We start from the raw sequence: 24,171 nt of genomic DNA, 5'->3' as shown, positions 1-24,171 counted from the left end.
TTCTCTTAGAGCAGTGTAACTTTGAGTTCACTGGTAGGAGTGCTCTCTGAGAGTCAGCCTGTAGTTTTCCTTCTCTGATTATACCCAAGTTGGACTAAATGTATTGCTTTTAGAAATCATTACCTGGCTTTGCAAATACAGAGGTCTGTCCTGATTCTGTAGGTACCAGATGGGCACTAGAAGTGACAAGTATTCTCTCTGTGGTAGAAAAGAAAAAGAATCTTGTTTTTCTGCGCTGAACCCAAGTAGTAGAGCTAGCAGTGGATCAGATAGCAGGCCACCCAGGAGGTATGCAGGCAATCTGGGTCTGTTTGTTTTTCCTTTTAGTATTAGTCTCTGGAGGAAAGTATGTCCAGGCTTCAGGGAACAGTGGAAGTCTTTGCTTCAGATATGGCTGCTGGTGTGTTGTTGCTACGCCACTGTCCAGATGATGTTTCAGGAAAAGCTTTGTCGGTTCAGCTCCTGCTCTGGTGAGGCTCTTGTTCTGTTCATGGCTGTCCTCTGTCATTACTCTTTCTAAAGCAGCAGAATGAGTTCTCAGCAGTTTTTGAGAACAAGCAGGCAGAGCACTGACAAACACTCTGTAGTCCAGGAGAGCCTCAGAAGTTCAGACTCTGGTGTGGTGAGGGGCCTTATTACACAGAATTGTAAGATCTCAGGGCAGAAATTAGAGGGAGATGAACCAAAGAACAAACATGGTGTTGATTTATGGTGAGAGTCTTGCCTCTCTATCTTCACTGCTGCATTTAGAGGCATTATCTCTTGGACATTCTTCCTCAGGTTCTCTTTCCATTGCTCTCTTTGTGGCGCATTAACTAACTTTTCTTGAACTTGCTTCTCCCAGACCCTTGCACTCTTAAGATAAGGCTGATGTTAAAACTCCACAGGGAATTTTTGTCCTTGTGTACAAAGAACTGGAGTGGAGTAAAGAACGTCATCCTCCTTCCTGCCTTCCTTCCACTGCAATGGTGGGAATGAGGTAATGAACTCCACTGAGCAGGAGCCCAGTGATGTGCATAACTTCTTTTCCGTCAATAATACCACTGTCTGTGAGGCATCATCTGTGCAAATCCCAATATAATCTCTCTGTCATGTTCGATCATGAAGCCCAGAACCACACATAGCTTTGGACACAAACTGTTCTCAGCTCTGTGACATAGCAGAATGAGAGAAGAAGACTTGCTGCTTGGCTGCTTAACTTCTTTTTTTTCAGTGTCCAAATGTACTGCCTTTAAGGTTTAGTAACAGTCCCTGATCTGAGCTGGTGAGGAAGAGGGAGATTCCTTTGTTTAAATTATGAAGATACCAGATTTCATTAAATAGTATGAACAAAATGGATTAGAATAACTGATATTCTCTGTAGCAGCTACTACCAGTGTCCCAGATTCCTTGAAGAAAGCTGGATTAGTGACCTAGGAAGGTATCTGGGGATAAGACCTAGGGACCAGCACAAAAGGCCCAGCTTTTTAAATGCTTTAATCCATACAAGGCTTATCCTATAGATAGAAATTGACATCCTGCTCCTGACATATATTATAGAATCATTTAGGCTAAAAAAGACCTTAAGGATCATCAAGTCCAACTGTAATCAGGTCCTTTCATTGACTGCAATGGGAACATTCCCTGGCTTTGAACTTCAGCATGTTCCCCAGGAGGCAATCTCATAAAACAAGAGAGGGATGCTGGAGGGAGTTGAGGGAAATGCAGCACACGTTACTAGTGGCCTGCAGGGGATTTTTTGTGTTTTTAAAAAAAGAAATTGCGTGAGTTGACAGTAACTGAGTGGAAACCTGAAAGCATCGATGCTTTTCTGATGTGCTATGTCATTTCTAAGATCCCCGTTTAAACAGTGAGTTGATACCTAAAAGATGTGAATGCAGAAGTGAGAGTAACTATTTAGAATGTGAATCACTAGAATGAAAATGAAGTGGAAGTTCAGTTTAATGACTGTGAGAAAAGAATATGAAAGTGGGATTGCATAAACTGTGGCATAATCAGTGGTATTGATTTCAGTTTTAATTCAGTGCCTAAATGACTGTTATCTGGCGTTTTGGCCATCCGTTTTGAATAACTGTGCAGGGGAGGTGCTAAAAAATTCTCTGCAGTAAGAGGAACTGTAGTGAAATAAGACTTTGGGTTCAGTGGCTTTGTGCAAAACCTTCTTTCAGGAAAATCTCCCACTTAAAAAAACCCAATCTTAATCTAATGTATGGTTCCCTGTAAGAATTGTGACCTGGCACATGGTATCTTTTGCCAGACATGCATGGACTGTTCCTTCTGTTTCTCTGAATTTGTTGACATCATGGTGTATAATGTAGGGTGATGAGATGACCAGATCTGAGAACAGCTTTTGTGGCTCTGGAACTCAATTACCACAAGTCTTTTAAACCACAAAGCCTGCTGAGAACAAGTTATTTATGTTAAAATAGCTTTTTCTCTGTTGTCTTGTGGGTTTTTCTTCCATCTGTTTAAAAAGATCATACATCATAGCAACAGTGTGAAGTAGAAATTGGGTGCCTCTTTTCTAATAGACTCTTTTCCTGTGAGTCGTAACTCCGGAAGCTGCTGAGAGTCATTCTTGTTGCATTATCACCTTCCATAATCATATCATTAGTGACTGTAATGTTATTTAAGTGCCCTGGTTCTGTTTGCTCTCTGTGGAGACCATTTGTCAAGGGGCCAAACCTCTCTAGATTAAGTCTATTGCTATCCACAGATGTATTGTGAAAACACGGAACATCAAGAGGCACTTAACCCATGATCATTAGAACTGAGGATTGTTGTTTCTGCCACATATACCCTCTCCAGAGAGGGGAGGGAATTGCTACCATGTTAGTGAATATGTTTTGCTTAAAACAACTATTTCTGTGGTATTTCCAACCTCTGCACATCACCTACAGCACAGAGGAAAAGAGAACTTGAGACCAACACTTTTCTCCAATGCACAATCATCATTATTCTTTCTGTCAGTTGTGTTTGGTTTAACAGGACCCATTTGGGATCCACTTGTTGAAGAACCACTATCTCTTGTAGTAAAACTAGCTGTGCAGTTGTCTTAAGTAGAGGAATGCTAAATAGAATGGGACAAAGAATGTTCTAGAACTGTCAAAGGGAAATGGCAGCTATAGCTCTGAAGACTTTTATATTTCACATATTCCTGACCTGTGCATTGAAGCCATTGAATTCTGTCATCTCCGTGACTCCTGACAACATCAGTACACTGGTTTATGGAGGGAAGGCAGCAGACATCTTCAGGAAAAGAAGCAATGCTCCCTACTAGCACTGGCACCAACATCAGATGGCTGATAAGTTGGTATTAATCTTATTGGCATTTGCAGGGCCAGCCTTGGAGTGAATTTTTTATCATCTGGAGGAATCTCAAGAGCATGGGGAAACTGCTAACCAGAGCGGTTTTTATGTAGCTTTCATGTTGTGCAAGTAGTTCCTGGGGAAAAGAATTCCCTTTCATTATCCTGCATAAAATACACTAGTAAATATGAGTAAAGCTAGAAGAAAATGATTGATTTGTTTCCATGCCTTATTCGGAGCTATTGGACTCGGCAGTAGGTCCCAGGAACGCTGTGCAGTTTTAGAAAGCATGCTTAGGAGTTTGTAGGAACTATTTTTAGGTGACACTCTCTGACATTGTATTGTTTAGTCTGAATTAGCAAAATACAAATATCTGTATGCCCAGCAATTCTGAATGTTTGCCTCAAAAGTTGTGATTTGTTATTTGAAGCTTCCTTTTCACAGAATCACAGGTAGTTTTAGGGCGTTGATGAAATATCCCGATGGACACTGCAGCCTCCATAGTTTCCAGAAATACAGACTGGCATTAAAAGGAGTCTGAATACTTCAACTTTTGTCTTTACTGTGTATTTTAATAGAAGTCCCATTCCTGTATAGTGCCTTAGCTGTTCAAAAAGAAGGAAAAAACCCTACCCTGAAGTATGCCCACTATTATGCCTATTCAAGCCTTGAGAGATAGCAATTGGAAACAAATTACTTCCAAACATAACCTAAAAGTCCTTAAATGTAATTCTGAATGCTTTTACTACAAGAAGAGTAAAGCTAGTATAGCAGACTATGGAAAAGTTGGTGCCTCTGCTTAGTGCTGCGTTCTTCAGGTAGCAAAGATGCAAAGGCTGAGGGGGGGAAAAGGCAGTTGCAGTGTTTGCTGTTTGTCAAGTAATTATAGCAAGAGACTGGTTGACTAGTGGTTTGGCAGTGGATGTAATATGATGCTTTTTACCCTTTTGTTTTCGGTTTAAACTCAGACTAATACTAGCTTTTTGTTTATGAATTTGTGGCTTTATTTTTCTCACAGGAATTTGCATTCCTTTTCTTTCTGTGCTAGACAGTATTTCCTCCATACCCTCTTTGTTCTCAAGCCCTATTCCGTGATATTATCCCCTGCTTTTTCTCATATCTTTTGCTTCATTTGCTGGCTGGATGAGGTCCAGCATAGATTAAGTGTGGCCCAAAGATGTACAAATGCAGATAGGCTGATGAGGACACAACATATTCCCTTTGGTCAAGTGATCATGGGGCCATCGCGTTCTCCTTAGGGAGGTGGACTGTGCTGTGAGGACAGCCAGCCAGGATGACCATTTTTTGACTGCTGATGCATTAAACAGGCGTATTCCTGGGGCTGCAAACAGTGGGGACCTGCTTTATGGGAGCTCAAAAGTTCCTTCATGGCCAGTTGTACATTAACATGTACACGTTTGGTTTCTTCCTTATTCTGGAAACTAAGGGTTATATTTAGAAAGAAGAAGTCAGTTATTTCTTTGCACGTCATTAGTGTGGGTAGTTGACGTTATCTTTCTTCTTAAGCAACTACTGTCTCAGTCTTTAAGTCTTGACCAAGCACTTTGCCTCACGTACACTTCAGTCATGCACTGTCTTGGACCACAGAGGGTGAACAGGGACATTGCAAATGCTACCACAGTCCTCAGGGTTAGTGCTCAGGTTGGGAATTCCATTAAAAACACAAAGAGCTGAATGGGACAAAACCCAGGATCAGTCCTCCCAACCTCTGCCCCTGGGTCTTGGCTTGTAAAACAGTTGTTCAGACACTTCCTTTGACACTAATATACTGGAGCTTAGTTTTAAAGCCTTGAGAATCCCAGCACAGCTGTGCACTGTCCTAAAGAAATAGAGGGAAAAAAAACCAAAAATCAGTTGTTTCTTAATCAGAAGATGTGCACTTGGGTATGAGAGTGATTCTCTTATCCTTTTCTACATTACTTTCTACATTTACTTGTTTGTGTCAACAAGTAGTGTAAAACTCAGTGTTTCAAAATTGTAATCTCTGTCTGTATATCAACATTAACCAGGTTTCTATCTAAATATTTAGCTAGTTGGAGAACTAGGTAAGCAGCAGCGTTCCATAATTCAGCAGTAACACTGAAGCGGTTTTCTGGCCACCTTTCCAACTGAGGTCTTCCAAGCAGCAAGGATAGGAGGTAAATCCCATCAGCCGTTAGTCACGGTTCATGTGCAGCGTGGAAAGGCTGGATTCCCAAAGAACTGTGATCAACAGCAAAACATCCCAGTTTGTGATGCAGGTGAAGAAAAACACTGAACACCCCCCTCCAGATTTAAATGGCAGCCATACATGCAGTCTGAGCAGCATTCAGGGCAGACTGTCTTCTGGGGAGCACTCTTAAGGTTTCCCTTCTGCCACACCAACCTGTGTGCTTCACATTAGAGGCTGATGGCCAGAGCCTGCTGGGTGAGCAAGAAAAAGCTGTGTGTCTTAATATTTACCAATACCATTAATGCAACAAAGTTCTCTGGTGGACAATGAAACTTTCCCCAAAGCACCACATGCGAAGCATATCCCTTCTGTTGCAGGAGGGTCCACGTTGCTTCCTAAGAGCTCTGCATCCACAGTACTTGTAGCATTTTGACATTTAGAAGTAGGGTATATGTGCAATGGGGTTTTTCCCAGGAAGTTAAGACATTCTGTGAGTTTCTGAGAAATGGGTGAAATTTCTGGCTTTCTTTGTGCTTCTCTGATTTTTGCCAAAGAGGAGGTTGTTGACTTCAGAGAAACTTTTTCCAATCTATGCAAAAGCTTTAGGGAGTCTTGGGTAATAGCTATTGAGATAGGAAGGGATTATCCTGTGTTTAAATAAAAATTGACAGTAAGTTGGTCAGGAATTTTGTTTCCAAGTCTGCTTTGGACCATCTTTGTGACCTTGTCAGTCTTGCATATTACCATTGCCTTGATTTCCCCAGCTGTTAAAACATAGATCATCATATCCTATCACTGGATGATGATGAGTTTCAGTAATATTTGGAAAGATCCTTTGATGAAAAGCACAGACTTGAAAGTTTTTAATTAATGAAAATATGGGTCCAGTTTTGGCCAGAATAAACGTTTTATTTTTCTAAGTAAAACCTATTATAGCTGAATGTGTACATGCAGTTTCTCAGTATGTCCCAGCTGCATCCAGGGTTGGGGCTGCAAAATAAATACAGCAGCCAAATTATGGCATGTTTGGAATAATCATGTTGATTACCAATGTGCAAGCCCCCTTCACAGTGATGCCAGTGCATAAACGTGCCTCTCCACTGCAGCCAAATAACTTAAGCCAAGCTCTACCTTTTTTCACATAAAGGGCTTTATCCTGTAAACAAATCCAAGTCTCTGGATTGGAGGGATAAAATGAACGCCCATGCAGTGCTCTCATGCGTAACTTTCTATCCTGCTGGGTAATTTTAAAAATAGCATTTACATTCTATCCATCCCAAAGTCCAAGACACTTTCCTTGTGTTGCCTGGATGCAGTGACAATCAGTGAAAACACTGAATTGATTGGTCACCAGCTGGAACAGCTCCAAGCTGTGAGTTGAACTGGGAGAGAGCTGAGCCCTGCTTGCCAGTTCCATGAGTATCTTTTGCTGTTGAGACCTCTCCCCACCTTGCTCCCATCCTTTCCTGTGAGCCTGCTGCAGGCTGCAGCCTACCTCTCTGGCCAGGAATTCCAGGACATGGCTAATCTCTGAACTCTCCATACAGATAATTAGAAATAGCTGTGGGAGCAGTCAGTGTGGTCATTAGCAATTCTGCACCAGGGCTCCAGCCAGGAAGTAGCAGTGCTGCTGGCTTGGACACAGAAGGGAGCTACTTCCTCCCCCTTGCTTCCTCTCTCCTTCCCCAGAGTATCTGTGTGATCCTTGGAGCTATGCTGCTGCATCTTCACTCTTGCAGCCTTGGGAATGAAGGAACACAGCCCAGTCTGTTTCTTCTCTATGGCATTCAGCAGTGGTGTCATTTATGAGCTGGTGAGAAAATTGATGGATGTGTTAGTTGTGTAGCAAGCAGGGAGTTGTCTTTCAGCAGGTGAGCATAACAGGTATAATTCATCCTGAAGAGCAGAAAAGAGGTGCCTAGCAAAAATAAGAACTCATCAATACCTAATGTGATTATTATAATGAGGAGAACTTACTTTTCATGGTGTTGCTGTGTAATGCTCTGCCTCTCTAGATATAACTAACACTTGTTTGCCCACTCACTGTGACAGTGGTGTAAATTACACAAGTACCAGTCACATTTGATATGTATCTTTTGTCACCATTACCTCATATGTACAATGCCTTGTGAGGCTTTCAGGTATGTGACTTTTATTAATGAGGCTGTTGTCATGGGGTAATCTGCATTCAAACCAACTCATGCTATTTGCTAGGAAAGCATCAAATACATTCACTGTGTGTTACGTTCATTGTGCCAGCAACTACTCTTAACCCTTCTTCACCATAATTTGTTTTTAATTTTAGAAAGCGAAATCTTTATATATAAATATGCCAATGAAACGCCAAAAACGTGGGCAAAGTGCAGTGAAATGTTTGCCAGTCCACACAGTGCTGGGAACAGTGGATCTGATGGGCATGACTGGATGCAATTTGGCTCATTAGGGAGGTTACTGATATGTATAGTTACAGCGATGATTTCAGTATCAGTAGTAACTGGTTCTTACCTTGTAAGCAGAGGAAATAGGAGGTCACAATTATTTTATCACATATGACCTTAAATATCTCTCATTTGAGAGAATCATAGTATCATAGAATAGTTAGGGTTGGAAAGGACCTTAAGATCATCAAGTTCCAACCCCCCTGCCGTGGGCAGGGGCACCTCACACTAAACCATCTCACCCAATCCTGTAAGTATAGCAGCAGCACATCTCTTTTGTAATCAAAATACCAGAACCTACTTTGTGGAGGTCAGGAACCCCCTCAATACCTCATGAAGAAAGAGCTGAGCAGATGATAAATGGTAAACCCAAGGCAAACACCTGTGGCAGCAGTTGGAGCAGGGAGCAAACAGAACCACAGAGTGTGATGGGAAATGGCGTTTCTTTATGAAAAGGAATATAGGAAATAGAATAACCTTTAAAGAGCTGGCACCAATTCCTTATTGTTTCACTGTGCTGTAATTACATAATTCAACAGCCTTTTCCCAGAGTATTTTGTACCTGAGCTATGTTGTGTTGTACATGTGTAATCAGCAGTAAGATGCATGACTTACTGGTGTGGCTGGTAGAATTAGAAATATGGATGATGGGGACAAAACCTCAAAGTTTCAAAGAAAGGTTGAAACAATTCTTATGGAGACTGCAGCTGCCTGAACCATTTGAACTAGGGATATTAATACAGCCTGGAGGATAGAAGGTCATTTGGCTTCTTTCCCAGTGTTGGCTAGCCACTTAATCTCTATACAATACACAGTATTGCTGTTCCGCAAGTTATTCTGGATTTTATTTTTTTTTTAAATCAAGAGGCATTATTTTCTGTATTCCATTTAAAAGGAAAAGATTTGTAAGGGAATTCAGAAAGGTTCCTGGTAGTAGATTGATGAAATGCGATATGCAAATCACTTTAGGCTTGCAGCTACCCACTGAAAATAGCTGTGTGCAATTGTCCAAGTCATCTGGGTGCACCCTGTAATTACAGAAGAATCCAGGCAGTCTTTAATTTTTGGCAGTCATGCCTTTCATCTGTGTTAACTGGACACTTCTAATCGCCTGTATTTCCAATAGATTGCCCAGATGTTTCATGGCTTTGCTGGAGCATTTTAGATGAACTGGCGCATCTTGTTTGCTCAGGAGGTTAGTTCATGCTAAGAGGGAGCCCTTCTTCACTTGTATTGCTTCTTAGGAGATGGTGTTTAGAACTTGCCTATCCAGAGCTCAGAGCCTCTATGCTTCCTTTGATAGAATCTCTTTGGCTGAAGGCTGCTGACGTATTCCCAAACAATTAAGGTGTAATGAATCAGATTAGATTTGCAGTTTCATGCAGCTGTTGATAACACTGGGTAGGTGGAAATTGCCTTTCAAGGTACCTTGATCAGATTTTACATTGGTAAGGTCAGAGTTTAGATTTGCAGAGATGTGGCTTACAAAAAGGAGGGTCCTGATCAGATACCTGTGTCTAAATATAACCATGTAAAAATACTGAGCTGTGAGACATTTGCTTTGTGGAGATATGGGTCTCTGGTTAGTGATAAGCAGGACAGATTGGAGAAAGCTGAGCCAGTTAAGGGGGAGCTGCCATTAAAAACAAAGCCATTTCCTTTGGTGCATCCAATATGCTTATTTTAACTAGTTCTGTCTTCAGTACTTAAGTTTATGTTCTGTATGGGTTGAACCTCAGTAATAAACAACTCTGGCACATGTTCTGGTGTGCTATACCAATGACTTCTGAGAGGCAGGGGGCTATGTTGTGTGCTGAGGAGGGAGGATGGTAAGAATGGTGCTAAGGTCATATACTGCAGGCTTTCTTCCACAGAGTTCCAGGCTACCTTCAAGCTGATTCATGTCTATAATTTATAATTCTGTCTTATAGACAAAATTATGACTCAAAGCCATTGCTGTGGGCTCAGTAACAGCGTAGTGGGAATATCTTGTGTCAGTATTTTAACATCCTCAGGCTGTAATGAAGAGCATATGATGTCATTGTTGCTTTTTACTGAAGACTTGGAGTCAAAGAGCTAGTGAAGTCTAATGGGGTGGTGCTCCCATCCTTTCAAAACAAGAGAAATTTGTTTTTAGTGAGAACAGATCACACACTTTTCCCTGTGTGTCTTTAGCGTGGCTCTCATAGTGAGCTGTTATCTATGAACAAAGGTCCTGTTCCTGGGGTGGGCTGAGGTTAATGGCTTGCAGGTGTTTGTAGTGTCTTTTAGGCTTGGCATGCGACTAATATCATAGATAATACACTTGTTCTCTAAATACCAATCCTGGTTTCTTTTTTTTCTTTGCTTAATGTCAGGTACTTCAGTATTCATAGAAATGAGCCTCACCAGGTACTTAAGTACTTTCAGATAACCATGCTCCCTGGTGTGCTTCTGGATCCCAGCCTCTTAATATTCCCAGTGCATGCACAGTAGTTCACTCATGAGCTTTCATTTTAAGTGAATGAGCTGTTTTCACTCACAAGAAGCCTGGGAACTACACTGGAAATAGTTTAGCCTTGACACCCGTTCTCTACACAGCGCCATTATCCCGGCAAACTTTGTACCCTCATGTCATTCTATGATCCTTTTTGCCTCTCCACGCAGGGTATGCAAGGGTGGTTGTGTGCTCATGTCACAAAAACATCCCTCTTCTGGCCTGACTCACTTTCTGTCAAGGTTTTTCAACTACATCACCCCACTTTCACAATTAATTTCTTAGCAGCACCATGGAAGAGATCCAGGTCAAGTGCAGTGTGACATGGATACGGTATGTCAGCTCCAAAGGAAGTTAGTAACCCAGAGCACTGCAGGCCTGAGCTACTTGGCACCCCTTAACCTGTGGGCCAGGGATTAATCTCTGGTTCAGATGCCTTTAGCATTGTGGATGCACAATGTTGTGCTAAAGATAGACCTTGGGGCATTAGTGACCATGAGGCACAGTGACCATAAGATGGCAAGTTTTTCACCCTGCCTAACCAGCACAACAGCTCAGTTTGATCTGCAGTCCCTATTCCATTTTCATATTTCTCCCTATGTTGATTCTGCATACACACTGATGGTGCATCTTCCTCCTGAAGGGTGCCATCCTGTGCGGATTAACTTCTAGTTCTCCCCATATGAAACTGCATGCAGTTTTTCAGAGCTCAGCATGGGGGTTCTGCTGTAAGCGCACTGGGAGACAGAAATCACCAAACTCTCCATCCTGCAGCTTGGAATTGTACGTTAACAACCAGCGTGTACACAAATAGCTCCCACATGTTTATGGGCTGTGTTGAGGAAGAGAGGTGTGGCAGAAAAACTGAGACAGGTTCCCCTGCCAAAATAATCAAGACGAGTGAATAGTTTCCAAGGTGTTCATTCCCTAAATTGTTTTCCTTGTTTTCCTTCTTTTTTTCCTGGCCTCAACAGAGCCAGAGATCTGAGAAACCAGAGTGCCTCTATTTTGATTTAATTCCTCTCTTGGTGCGGCGTAGTGGGGAGGTATTACAAGTGAAGTTACATTGCAGCAAACCACAGAAGATCGCTTTTCATTTACCATGTCCTTATATCCCAGACTGAAAAGTAGTTAACACAGAATCCAAGATGAAATGCCAGAGACGGGTTCATGCCATATATGAAATGGAAATGCATTTGTTCAGAGGAAAAAGCCTCAATTCACTGATGCTTGTTGGATGTGAAAATGGCAACTGAGTGGTTTTGAGTATGTCTAAGTGTTTGTTGTACTATTAACAGTTGAGCTGAACCTTGCAACATTCATTTGGGGTTTGCATTTAGGATAAAAATTCAGATTTGAGTTAATGTTCTCTGTTGGCTGGACAATGCTGTTGGAGATGTGTGGATTTTTGGACCTAGTTCTGATTTTATCAATGGCCTTAGCACTTCTTATCTCTGGGTATTGTTAGGTAGGAGGAAGAGGGGAGTTTTAGGTGTAGTTAAAACTGCAAAGATGAGTAAAATTACCAAACTGATGATGGGCTGGTGAAATACTGTAGGAAAGAACAGGTTTGTATCTTGCATTGCTCTATAATAACATCATGAAAATGAGAGTTGGATATTATGTTCCCACACAAACATGACTGCCTTTTTGTCTAGTCCTATTGCTTAACTAAGGCTTTGTTCATTCCTGTTTCCGTGGCCTTTGGCGGGGGGACACACACAGCCTCCACTTTCCATTTCTCCCATACAATATAAAATGAGAATGTTGGCATTTGATGGTCAGCTATTTGCTGATTAAAATAAACTGGCCTCAGTAAAAACACTTCTGTAATTTGGCAGTTGATCCTTTCCCACTAACTGCAGATTGATAAATAGTAACTTGTTTATCTGAAGCATCAAGAAAAGAGAAATCCAGCTTTATCCAATTCCATAACCCAAAGTTGGACTTCCATGATGCGACTTTATGGATGAGGCAAAGCCAAGACAGCTTTCAGAGAAAAGTGCTTTCTTCTTGTGATGGTATTCAGCCACTGTGTTGCTTTTCTTTTATCCCCGCTGACAGATGTTAATAGAACAAAACACATTGTGGTGGCTGGTGCAGTGTGGTAATGTCTGCTGCTGATGGCCTGCTTTCTGAGCCCATTACACTTGTAGATTTATTACAGCCAAAGTATTTTAAACTGAAATATTCTGTACGGCTTCAATTTGAGTCATGTTTGGTTATGGACATTTATTACTGATCTAAAATCCTGTCTGACTGGGCAAAGTCCAGGCTGGACAGTGAAGCACCATGACAAGTATATGCTAAAATACTTCCTGTCTGGGTTTGAGTGTGTCTGCATTAGCTGTTACATGAGAGATGCAGTAAAAGCTTTGTCTTTTGGGGAATCTTGAAAGAAACTGGAAAGTAGCTAAAGAAAGAAAATAAAGTGGCAAAGAGTCTGAGTTGAAGTTGAGCATGCAGGAAGGGTAGCTCCAAACCTGCCATAGCATGAGGTGGTGCAGTACCATCACGTCCTGGAGCCTTCAGTGCTCCAGGAGCTCTTACTTTTCTAAGGACTATCACTTAGCTCACTGATTTGTTTTTAGCTGGCATCTGGAGTTACAGCTGCTACAACAGAAGCAAAACTTAGCCATGAGAATTCCTTAGTGTGCTGGTATGGCCAGTCAGTGCAAACAAGAGCAGCAGAAAGGTCACCTTGTTCACAGGACCAGACCTGGGCCACAAACGTATGTTTAACTACAACTGTGCCTCGCAACAGAATCCCTGAAGAACCTCTAGTGATGTTTGCATTTGAAAAGAGTTCTTCACAGATGGGCTGAGTTTAAAGTACCAGTTTCTGTAATCGCTCTAATCCACCTGTTGAACATGGCAAGTTCTAGACTTAAGTTGTCATGAGCAGGGAAACTGGGTTTCTTCTGTGCACCTGAGTGCATCCTTGTAATAAGTTAGGTGACAAAGAAGAATCCTACCATCTAGCACCAAGGGGAAGGAAGGTGCGTTTTCACCATTTAAACTCATAACCATATTAGACTATTTCTTTCAAAGCATTTCTTTTTCACTGCTCTCCTGTTGGAGCTGGGAATGTTGCTACAGGCAAGTTGGAGGTTTTTCTAGCTCAGCTCTGGGATTTCAGCTGGCTGTTTATTAATATATCCATGCTCCCTGAAACATTGCTTCCTTGAGCAAACTCAGCCTTGATGGAAATGTGTGAAGACAAGATACAAGGTTTTTGTCTGTTTCTGTTCCATAAGGATCTTGTTATTGTACTTGTTACCAGTGACATAGCCACATTTATTTGTCAGTGACTGTGGTAGTAAGAGATTGAGCATCAGGAAAGTCCTCTTCTCTCCTAAGTACTTACAGCTCATTTTATGAATTAGGAGAGATGATTAAATTCTGTGTCTCAAACTTCCTGTTCTTTATCTGCATTTTGTTAAGTGTTCTGTGATATGCAGATGAAAGATGCTGCATTGATAAAGAATATAGGAATGCAGACATGCATTCACACAAATGACTGCCAGCTGGGCACATCTCTTGGAATGCATCTCTTCCAATGCCCAGCTCAGAAAGCTGCCCATTCAGCCATTGCTGTTGCCACATTTAAGCCTCCCTCTCATGTACACAAAAGCACATTCTTTATTTAGGGCTTGAGGACTATGTTAGTATTTCATCAGTTTGATACAACTTTTGATAAGGGGATAAGTCATAATTACATGTTCTCATTAAAGTGTGTTGATGTGTAGTATCAGAAGGACAATGGTGGTCAAAATACGCTGATTCACTGCCTCATTGTTCTACAAATCCATCCACTGTGAAAAACATTTAACTCCTTAATAATCCCTTATCCAAGACTTTGGAACTTGCCATCCTATCGGGTATCTTTCTACTTTACTTAAAAAAGAAGGGGAGAATGGAAAATGTAAATCTGTGTTCCTTTAATACTCTGAGGTTTTGGTTAGTGAGTGCATAAAAGTATTGTTGGGAGATTTTGTTGTTGCATAGCACTGCTCAGAACAGTTCATGTTTTCTCTTACAGAACATTGATATTACCAACTTCAGCAGCAGTTGGAGCGATGGGCTGGCCTTCTGCGCTCTCCTGCACACATACTTGCCTGCACATATTCCTTACCAGGAGCTCAACAGCCAGGATAAAGTAAGTTTTGTTGTACCTGCTCCTACACGGTTTGTAGAATTCATGGTAAATATTATCCATTTTGCTGGATATGTTGTGGAGACACAGTGTTGCAAGATCTTGATTGATGCAAAATAAATAGGTGGGAGCAGCAGTAGGAGCCAAGTGTCATTTGAGAACCTACAGAGCAAACTGACTGGATGAAAAGGGAAAGGAAACCAACAGTGAGCTCTCAAAGAGAAATGCAGGGACTAATAGTTAAAGAGCTAGTGACACGTCACTGGAATTCAGTGAGTGCTGCAGATAAACCTGAAGACAGCATCCCTTTGGAAAGGCTAAGGCATTTCTGGACTCCTGAATTAACAGCACACTTTAAAAGTGCTGGATCAGTAGGCAGGCAGATCATTCATTTTGCTACTTGGATATTTAAAAGTCTGACCATGTCAGCACATTCCATGTATGTTAAGACCCTCACAAAGAGGAAGAACCTGGATCTACTTCAGACAACTAGTACTATTACAATAAGAATTATACTATATGCAGGAATCTTGTATATTAGTTAACACATCTTCAGAAAACTTTCACTCATAATAAAGACAGAACCTTAGTGGCTTTTTTCTCCCAGTTGTAATCAGTTTCACAAGAACCTATTTGTCCAAAACAGGGCTGTAGCTTGAGCAAAAGTAGATGAGCTATTCAAAGACAAAGAACTGTTTTGTGAGTATACCTGACTAATACAAAAAAGTATCTATGTGAAAGTACTGAATCTAGTGATTTTCAAATATACCTGCTCATTTAAACTTACTGATTAACCAGATAAAGGTAGAGTTCAGGAATCATACTTTGATGGTAACCCTTTGAACTTTTGTTTTACAGAAGAGAAACCTGCTGTTGGCATTTCAAGCTGCTGAAAGTGTAGGCATCAAACCCAGCCTGGTGAGTAACCTTCTTTTAGCAAGGGAAGATATACTCCATGCACTGTTACAGAGCCTTTGTTGCCACGGGGCCAGCCAGCTTGCGCTGAAAATGTTCATAGTGATAGGGAAGGCAGCAGCACCATCTCTGAAAGTCCATAGCAAGGAGAGTCATAGAATTAATATAATTTGAAGGAACTTCCGGGGATCATCTAGTATTGAAATAAAAGGATTGATTATGTCTTCCTCTTGGAAGCCAGTTCCAGAAGATTCCTGTTTTCATGAGCAGACTTGCCTGTTAGACAATTTCCTTTTGGTTTAGTGTTTTAAGAAACAGAAGGATAATTAGTGTGTGAAGCTGTTTAAAAAGCCTCTTCCAAAATCAACAATATGATGAAAAGGAAGAGATCAGTTTAATATGAAAGAAAAAATATTTTGGGGTCCATAAGGTAAATACAGAACCAAAGACATTTAAAGAAGTGGCAATTTAAATAAGGATTTGATCTTTGATTGCAGATGGAAAAAATCTTTTCAGAATGTAAAATGTATATGGCTGTTTAAATACTTTTTTAATGAGCTTCAGAAATGCTCTAGGCCAGTAGTCATTCCCATGGGCTTTTATACTGTATGTGGCTTTAAGCAGCTGTGGAATGGTAGTAGTAGTAGTCAACAACAGTCACAGCTACTCAAAGGACCTTGTGTTGTTCCCAGTAATGGTGCTTGAGTGAGTTTTGACAATGTGTCTGTCCTGTGCAGGAACTCAGTGAGATGATGTACACAGACCGCCCAGACTGGCAGAGCGTGATGCAGTATGTTGCCCAGATTTACAAGTACTTTGAGACCTGAGACACAGAGCAAGAGGTGGACAGAAATGGGGAAGAGAACAAAGAATGCTACAGATGCACTCGATCACTTTAAAAATCCACTTGCTCCTCTTCCACAACCAACCTAAGCTCTCTTAGTTTGAAAGAAAGCTCTTCCATCATTCTGTTGACATCTGGGACTACAGCCAAATAAATATCCATTGTCTTATCTACACAAACCAAATTAATCTGCAATTTTATTCCCATGTGGAAGTTGCAAAGTGTTTTCAAACACACGTGGGATTTTCTGAAGAGGATCCCTTGTGCTAAACAATGTTTGCCTCAAACTAGACTCCACCAACAGGAGACCTGCTACAAAATGAAGATTTAAATCAATGTGGGCTATGCTGGTACTCAAGGGAGGCTGGGAGATTCATGTTAATAAAAAAGCTCACAAAAATGCTCTTCTTGCCAAAACATGCTTAACTCATCCCAAATATATGTTGTTTTCTTGCCTCCATGTATTTTATAAAACACCATGACAGATGCACATAAGTGTGTAGAACCTTAACCTCAGTTATTCTCACACACCTGATTCAGTAAGTATACTAATGTGCTTGTCATAGCTGAACCAGCAGGCTAATAACAGGGTTATTTGTAACTCAGAAACCATATTCTGATCCATCAGCAGTTAAAGAACTCTAAAAGAATCCTGTTAGGTGCTGGGACTTCATTGCAGATCAAACAGAAGTAATTTCTGAGGAAAAAATAGGTTTATTGCTACAACTTTGTTACTTGATTACTGTGGGAAGCCAGAACTTGTTTTCCCTGCTGACTGTGCAGGCACAGTTATCCTAGGAATATTGCAAATGCAATTTGCTAGCTTTAGCCTGCAAGGTGCCAGTAATCAGGTGATGTCTAAGCAATACAGTAACATCTCAGTAGTATATATTTGTGTGGATTGAGTGGTGTAGCTTCTTTCTTCTGTGTTGATCCTGTATAATCAGCACAGATGTGTAATTGCTGTGTTAGAGACATGACTCCTGAGGCATCCTGTGCTCTGTCCAATAAAATATGGTCCACAGGGCACTGTTAAATGCTTGGAAGTGACATTACCCTGTAAAGGAACACAGCAATATGTTAGTTCTGATGGAAGTTGCAGCTTCACAAGTTACAAAGATTGTAACTGGAGCCCTTCTGTGTGTCATGGAAATCTCTAAGGCGCCAGAGAATAGCTTTCCAGCTCAACAATACTGTTAGGAAAATGTCTGAAAAGATACAGTTTAATTTCCATTATACCAATTCTTTTATTTCATCTCATGAAGTTAAATTTTCTGTTGGTCTCCAAGGGTAGCAGGATCAAAGAGGCTGCTTGATTTGTTCTCAGAGCAGGTCTTGGAGAGTGGGCTTTGTACAGGACCTCGTAGGAGCCTGTCTAGCTGCTTTAGATAATGCTGGTAGAAGAAAGTTGTTGTTTAGTTAGCATGTTTAACCCTGTGACCAGACTTGATGCTTTGTGGATGTTAATTATAGGGAGCTAGGGATAATTTCTCTCTTACAAAAGAAGTAGTAGTGCATGCTCACTGCTCTTAACTCCTGAAAAAAGGCTCATGAAATAGAAACAAATGATTTCACAGGAGAAACTTGGTTTCAGGTTTTCTGGGGCTTTCTTTACAGGCAGCTGATCTCAGCCTCTGGCTTCCCCACAGGGCTCTGTTGTTTGTTTTTCTTAGTACTATTTAATTAGTAAACAACCTATTTCAGACTTCGGTTTTCTCACAGCAAAATACAGGATTAAGGGGTAGGTGATAGTATTGAACAGAAATGAAGCGGGAGGAATGCAAGGAGAAAAGCATCACTTGCTCTTAGCTTTAGTCTGACATTTATTCTAATTCATAACCCCCAGGAAAGTCTGATTCCAATCTTTTGAGAGTCTGTGTGATAAAAAAGGACAGTGGCAAGCACTTACGGTGCCCTTGCACTCTTTGTGTCATCCTATACTGTGAGAAAGCTGTTGTAAATGCTGGCCAGAATTATTTCTTTGCAAGAGAATGCTTTCTAGATTGAATTAGCCCTCCAGTATTTTTAAGCGTACACTCTGCCATCCCTAGAGAACATAGGATGAGTTGCTCTAAGTGTTCTCAGATACAAGTCTCCTGTTATGTGATAAGATGGAAGAGAAAAATAGCTGCTAAGCAGAGTTCATTTCGGAAGGCAGTTACACTGCAGAGCTCCGCTGCCTTGTGGCTCCAGCAGCTCTTGTCCCTTGAGGTATCCATTGGCAGAGATCCCAATTCTGTCCAACAGGCTGGGGTTCAAAGCTTAGTGAAGTCAACACAGAAAATTCCATATTCCTCAGTGGGCTTTGGATTGGGCACTAGCAGGGATGAGAAAAACTGTTCTAATTCCCAGCGTCTGGTAAACATTTCAAAGTCGGAGGGTTCCACTGGATCCAAAAAGGAAAGATAATCTTAACCCTGTGCTCACAGGAGCGTGTGCTCCGCTCCGTGTGACGGTCAGATGTACGCTCAATGCGTGTGCTGTCTGATGTGTCAGCATCACTTGCTTCCAGCACTGTGCTGACATTTATTCTGATCTGGTTCTCCAAGACTCTCACCATTTTTGATTGAGCAACTTTTTGGGCTTTTCCCCAAATGATTTTTGCAAAGTAATGTTCCTGTCATCTCTTTGCAGCTTGTTTTCATGTGTCCCCATCAGCACAGACCAAACACTAATTCTGCCCAATTCTAATGGTATATTCTTAACATTTCTGGTATTTACTTACTTAGGAGTTAGAACAAGGAGCCATCTGTCAGTAGGAAATGGTAACCAGTTTCGCTGTTTGCTGAGTGTTACTTTTCAGTCCTCAAACCTGCAAAACTGCTCATTTGGAAATGGTGATACTTTGAGAGTGAGAGATGGTCTTCAAGATTCTTCTTTGAGATTGAGATTGTTGTTTATTTGTTCGTTTAACTCTTACAGTATTGTGTATTTTTCTTCTTCTTCCTTTTGAACCTTGCATAGTTGCATTTCTAGATGTGGATTTTCAGAAATCATTGTTTTGCTTCATGTTGCCCTAAAATTTGAATATGAATTAAAATTTGTTCCGCCCAAGATGCTGCAGACCTGAAAATCTACAGGCCCTGTAAGACATCTCAAATTTGAACTGTAAAATTAAAGTTCTAGCTGCCTTCCCAATTAGATAGAGTAAGTTAAGCTAGAGGATATAGGGATAGGCATCACAGGAGTTCTGAGAATGCTCTGAAAATGTCCTAAATGGATGGTGCAGTGTGTTTTATCAGTAACAATTTGCCTAAATCCTTTCGGACTCTGCCTCTTTGGTGTAATGGATCTTTCCTTGATGCAGGCAGATGAAATCTTTTCACTGTGTCACCATATGCTCCCTAAATGTACAGTCACTCTTCAGCATACCTGCACATGCTTGTATGTGTGTTCTTGGGTAGTCTGTTGGACTGCAGGAAACCAAATAGCTGATTTTGGATGAGCACGTGAGAAGAATGGTTAGGATGGGGATTTCAGTGAAGTTCCATGGAGGGATATCGCATTGTGTGACTGTTGTACCATAGCTGCTAGAGAGGACAGGAGAGTGAAGTGTGGAAAGTATACAGGCTGGCTCCCAGAGCTTCTGGTGGGTCATAGAATGTACGAGTCGTTTCATGGCGTGGGAAGGTACAGAGGTGTTGAGAAGCGAGCTCAGAGTCAGCCCTCTGAGAAGGTTTTCTAGAAAGGCTGATGGGCTGTTTCTGAAGGGATCTGAAGGATGGAGTGGGAGTCCAGTGGGTGAGGAGAGGGGCATATATGGGACATGTACCTGGGCTTTTGTGGACAGCAAAGGACATCAGCTTGAGAGCCCTTACTGTCATCTTGAGTGACATTTCTCCTAAGAGTGCATCCTGGGGTGGATCTAGGAAGACGAGGAGGGAAGAGAGCGCAGAGCTTGCTGCCTTTGCCAGGTTCTCCTTCCTGTGCTGGTGACAGTCATGCTAAATGCAAAGGGGACAAAGATTTCCTGGTCCTTCCTGTGCTGCAGCAAGGCACTGTGCTAGGCAGAGTGATTTTTGATTTATGCACGTTCTCCAGTTTCCTCTCAGTGAGGCACATTCTCTTTGAACTTTGGCAGGTGTTCTTTTTGTGTTCCGAAGTTGCTTTTACAGCTTCACTCTGATTATCTTGTTTTGTATCTGCAACCAGCACAAGTTTTACGTCCAGACCAAATAAGTGCTCACTGGCAGAATGATTTGGTCTTCCCTGTTTGATTCCTGACCTGGAACTCTTCCAAATCTGCCTTTTTGCATCACTGACTTTCTCTTCTCTCTTCCTTGGCAATGAAGTGTGAGCATTGGCTCACTGGTTGGTTTGTACCTCCCTCATCTTTCTGCGCTTTTGGTACCAGGTCTTCCATCAGGAAGCATCTGATGGGGCAGCTGTGTGCAAAGCTGTGCTTCAGGTATCTGAGGGAAGGCAGGGTCTGTATGGGATGAGATTATGCATTTTCCTGTCAGAAGAGGGCTTTTGCCTAAAAAAGACTCAGGGCACTGAGCATTAAAGCGTTTTTAAACCCAGCAATAACTTGTACTATGCTAGACTGTATTGGTTTTTACCAACTCCAGTGCCATTTAGACTGACTCACCGATGCGCTGCAGAACCAAGCGTATAACTGACCTGCAGTTACCATGTTTCTCAGCTGATGGTCCCTACATTTCTGACTCGCACATGTGCCAAGTTCCACTGGGCAGTGCTGGACACAATGTTTTTTATTGATTGTGGGTCCAGGCTTGAGTTTGTCATCTGGGATAATCACCTCTAACAAGTCTTTTAGCTTTCTCTGTTGGGTACAGATGTTACATCATAATCTAATTTATACAAAGAGCACATTAGAATGTATATACTAGGCATTGCCAGATTTGGGCATGCTGATATTTAAAGATTAACATTATTAAAATGTACGATGCAAAAATCTGTGTAATATTTCTAATAAATCTGTTTCTGTTTCTGATGTTTGTTGTAATGTCTCAAATCTCTACACACAAACAAACCAGATTCTCCTGCAGTCTGCTAGGCAGGAGGACTCCCAGGAGAGACTAAAAGATACCCAAGATCCATTGATTCTCCTCCACTGATAGCAAAGGAAATTTGGTCAGAACTGTCTTTTCATAAATGCATCAAGTTCCATGTTTTTAAAGTAATTTAGATGCATTTGGATGCCTTCCTCTGAAATTGCCTTGAGACTGAGATTGTCTTGGGGATAAAGGAGTGTGAGAGATCTCCCGGTTTCTGAAACAGAGTATACTGAAGAGACAGTAGGCAGTCATCCTAGTGCAAAGGTGAGGAAAGAACATGGAAGGGAGCAATGTGTCTGCATTGGGAGCTCGTAAGTGACTAGAGGCTTAAGAAAGACGTGGCCAAAAAGTGGAAGTAAGGACTCGTGGATGGAGTAAGTATAAAATTAAGGTTTTCATTTGCATAATCCAAACTACTTTGCCTCTCCCCACATAAGCATCATGTTTCGGTTCTGGGCTCATCCTTTCTTGTGGCAGTGTCACAGGCAGAGCAGTGTTGTTTCCATGGCTTGTCTGATCCAGGTAGCTTTATCTCCTGGACAGAGTGTGACCACATGAAACAGCAAACCAGATTTCCTCCTCCTGTCCCGCTGCCGCCGCGCTTGATTTTGAAGGTTTGCTGTGCCTCACGTAGACTGGACTCAATATTTGCACCTCACTTGTCTTCTGCAAAGGAATTCTCAGAACCAGCCCTGTCTTGCTGTCTAGAAATCCCACCGTCACTGGCAATGCAGGCTCCTGTTGTGCTTAAAGTGTGCTTAAAGAGCAGGACTATGAACACTCAAGTTCTTCAGTTGTATGTCCTTGGAATAAGGCAGTTTATGTCTGTCTGTCTAAATTCCCAATTCTTTGTGCATTTATTTTCTCTGTCCTTTGGTCTGTCCTTGTCTTTCTTGGCTATAAAACCTCTGCAGCAAGAGCTGTATTTGCTAGGAGTTTATCCAGCCTCCAGCCACAAGCTAGAGCTAACACACACTATTATAATAGAGCTAATTAATCAGACCAGATTGATTTTGTACTGTTGTTTAGTTGTGATGGGGTGAAAGCCTGGATGTTTTGCCCTGCTCAGGGAAGCTGTGATTTATCTGCATTCCCCCTGCATTTGTAACACAAGTAGAAATTCTCATGTAACACGAGCTGGTGCCGGGTTGGCATTCAAAGCTGTGTGTCACCAACTGCCTCATTTCCATCTCCCTGTGACCCAGCCAGATCGTGGCTCAGGTGTAAAGCTGGTAATTCCTGTCAGCATGTTGCGGTAGCTGCAGTAAGGGTGGGGGTTAGGGTTATTTTTCCATCCATCAAGCTGTTCAGGATGCTTTTAGGACGTTCTTCATGTCTGATAGCACCCAGTTTTTTGATTGGGATAGATTCTTGAGTCCCGGGATGTGGAAAGGCAAAAATCCTTTCTGCCTTACAGACCGATGAGCAAAGATCGAACATGTTGAGTCTTGGTCCCATTCCCTATCTATAAAGAGATCTGAATCTGACAATGCTGTCAGAGTTAATCTGTTCTTTGTACAGCATGGAGATACCAGTGGGTAGCAAGATACCTGTCAGTGCAGCTGCTTTAGTTCATGTTTGCTTTGCTTTTAAACAAATGATCAAACAAGATAGCTCTGGCTCTTTAAAACCCTGTCCCCGTAATCCTTCCTGCAACACAAGGCTCTGCTATCACAAACCATGCCTTAAAGTGTCAGCCATGCAACTGCTCATAAAGAATATTTGTGGTCAAACGGACCCACTGCTCCTCTGCCTGACTTCAGCAGGTTGCGTGAGCTGGGCCAGTGCCTCTGCTGTGGTGAGCACATGCTGGGGAGCCAGCAGGAAGCACCAGCTCAGCAATCAGGATCCACACGTGGGAAGGACGTAAGGCAGTTCTTGTCTTTGTCAGAATCTGCTGTGTTGGCCATTTTCAGCTGTATCAATGCCTGTGAATTCCCCTGTTACCTTACAGAAAACGGCATCTCCTCAGGAGCAATTGATTCTGAGGACTTGCTGCCTCTCGCCACCAGACTTGGGGTTTCTGTCACTGTCAGCTGCTTCCAGGCTCTGCTGCCTCAACTCTTTTCAGAACACACTCCAGACGCTTTGGTTTATTCCCTGGGAAGAGCTGGGCTCTCTGTGGAGATGTCAGGGTCTAATATATGCGGATGTGTTCACACATGGTTCAGCAAGAGCCTGAAAGTGAGAGTTGAGGCTGATATTTACCCAGGATTATTTGTGCTGGTCATAGATGGGGTGAGATGCCCACATTCAGAACTGCTTTGCTGCTTAGGACACTGTGATTGCCAAGTGTCTCCTAATGCATAAAGAACGTAGATCGGGGTGGAAAGACGAATTCCCTTCCTGACTGGTGCATGTTCTTCTCCAGATGGAGAGGGTTTTATTTGTTCTTCCATTTGAGATGGAGAGGGTTTTATTTGTATAAACACAGTGCCTCTGACCCCAGCATGAACCAGGACCTGTCTGTGAACACACAGACCAGCTCTAAGTGTGGATTCAGCGTTTTGAGGTTCATATTCAGGTGGGGTCCCTGGCAGAGACAAATGAAAGCAAGGTGCCATGACCTGATCTACCTTTGAAGCGGAAGACAAGGCAGATAGTGTAGTCTGACGTTTATAAAGCCCAGAATGAGCATTAGGAGCCTTGCATTCTCAAAGCAGAGATCTTCCATGGGAATTGAGGCAGGTGTGCTAGTCATAATAAGCATAAGCAATACAGTAGAATAAAAGTCTTCCAGATGGGGACTCAATAGGCTGTAAAGGTCAGAACCAGATGCGTGAAGTCTCAGAGGTATAGCTTTTCAGAATCTGATACTGGAAAACTATAGGCAGTAACT

General features: G+C 41.9%; 1 protein-coding gene across 4 annotated transcripts in view; it reads left to right on the top strand.

Annotated features, from left to right (window-relative positions):
- The window catches only part of SPECC1 (sperm antigen with calponin homology and coiled-coil domains 1), an 84,324-nt gene extending 63,056 nt beyond the window's left edge, over positions 1–21,268 (top strand). For all 4 annotated transcript variants that reach the window (XM_062622386.1, XM_062622384.1, XM_062622387.1 and 1 more), the window contains 3 exons: positions 14,439–14,555; positions 15,411–15,470; positions 16,205–21,268. In XM_062622386.1, the coding sequence (XP_062478370.1) occupies positions 14,439–14,555; positions 15,411–15,470; positions 16,205–16,294 (267 nt within the window). In that variant the 3' untranslated portion in view covers positions 16,295–21,268. The remainder of the gene's footprint in view (positions 1–14,438; positions 14,556–15,410; positions 15,471–16,204) is intronic.
- Positions 21,269–24,171: the final 2,903 nt, after the last annotated feature.

Source organism: Pezoporus occidentalis, unplaced genomic scaffold (assembly GCF_034315485.1).
Source record: "Pezoporus occidentalis ecotype Australia unplaced genomic scaffold, CSIRO_AGI_Poc_V1 ctg241, whole genome shotgun sequence".
In the NCBI taxonomy this organism is placed as follows: domain Eukaryota; kingdom Metazoa; phylum Chordata; class Aves; order Psittaciformes; family Psittacidae; genus Pezoporus; species Pezoporus occidentalis.
This window is presented reverse-complemented; position numbering and strand designations above follow the sequence as displayed.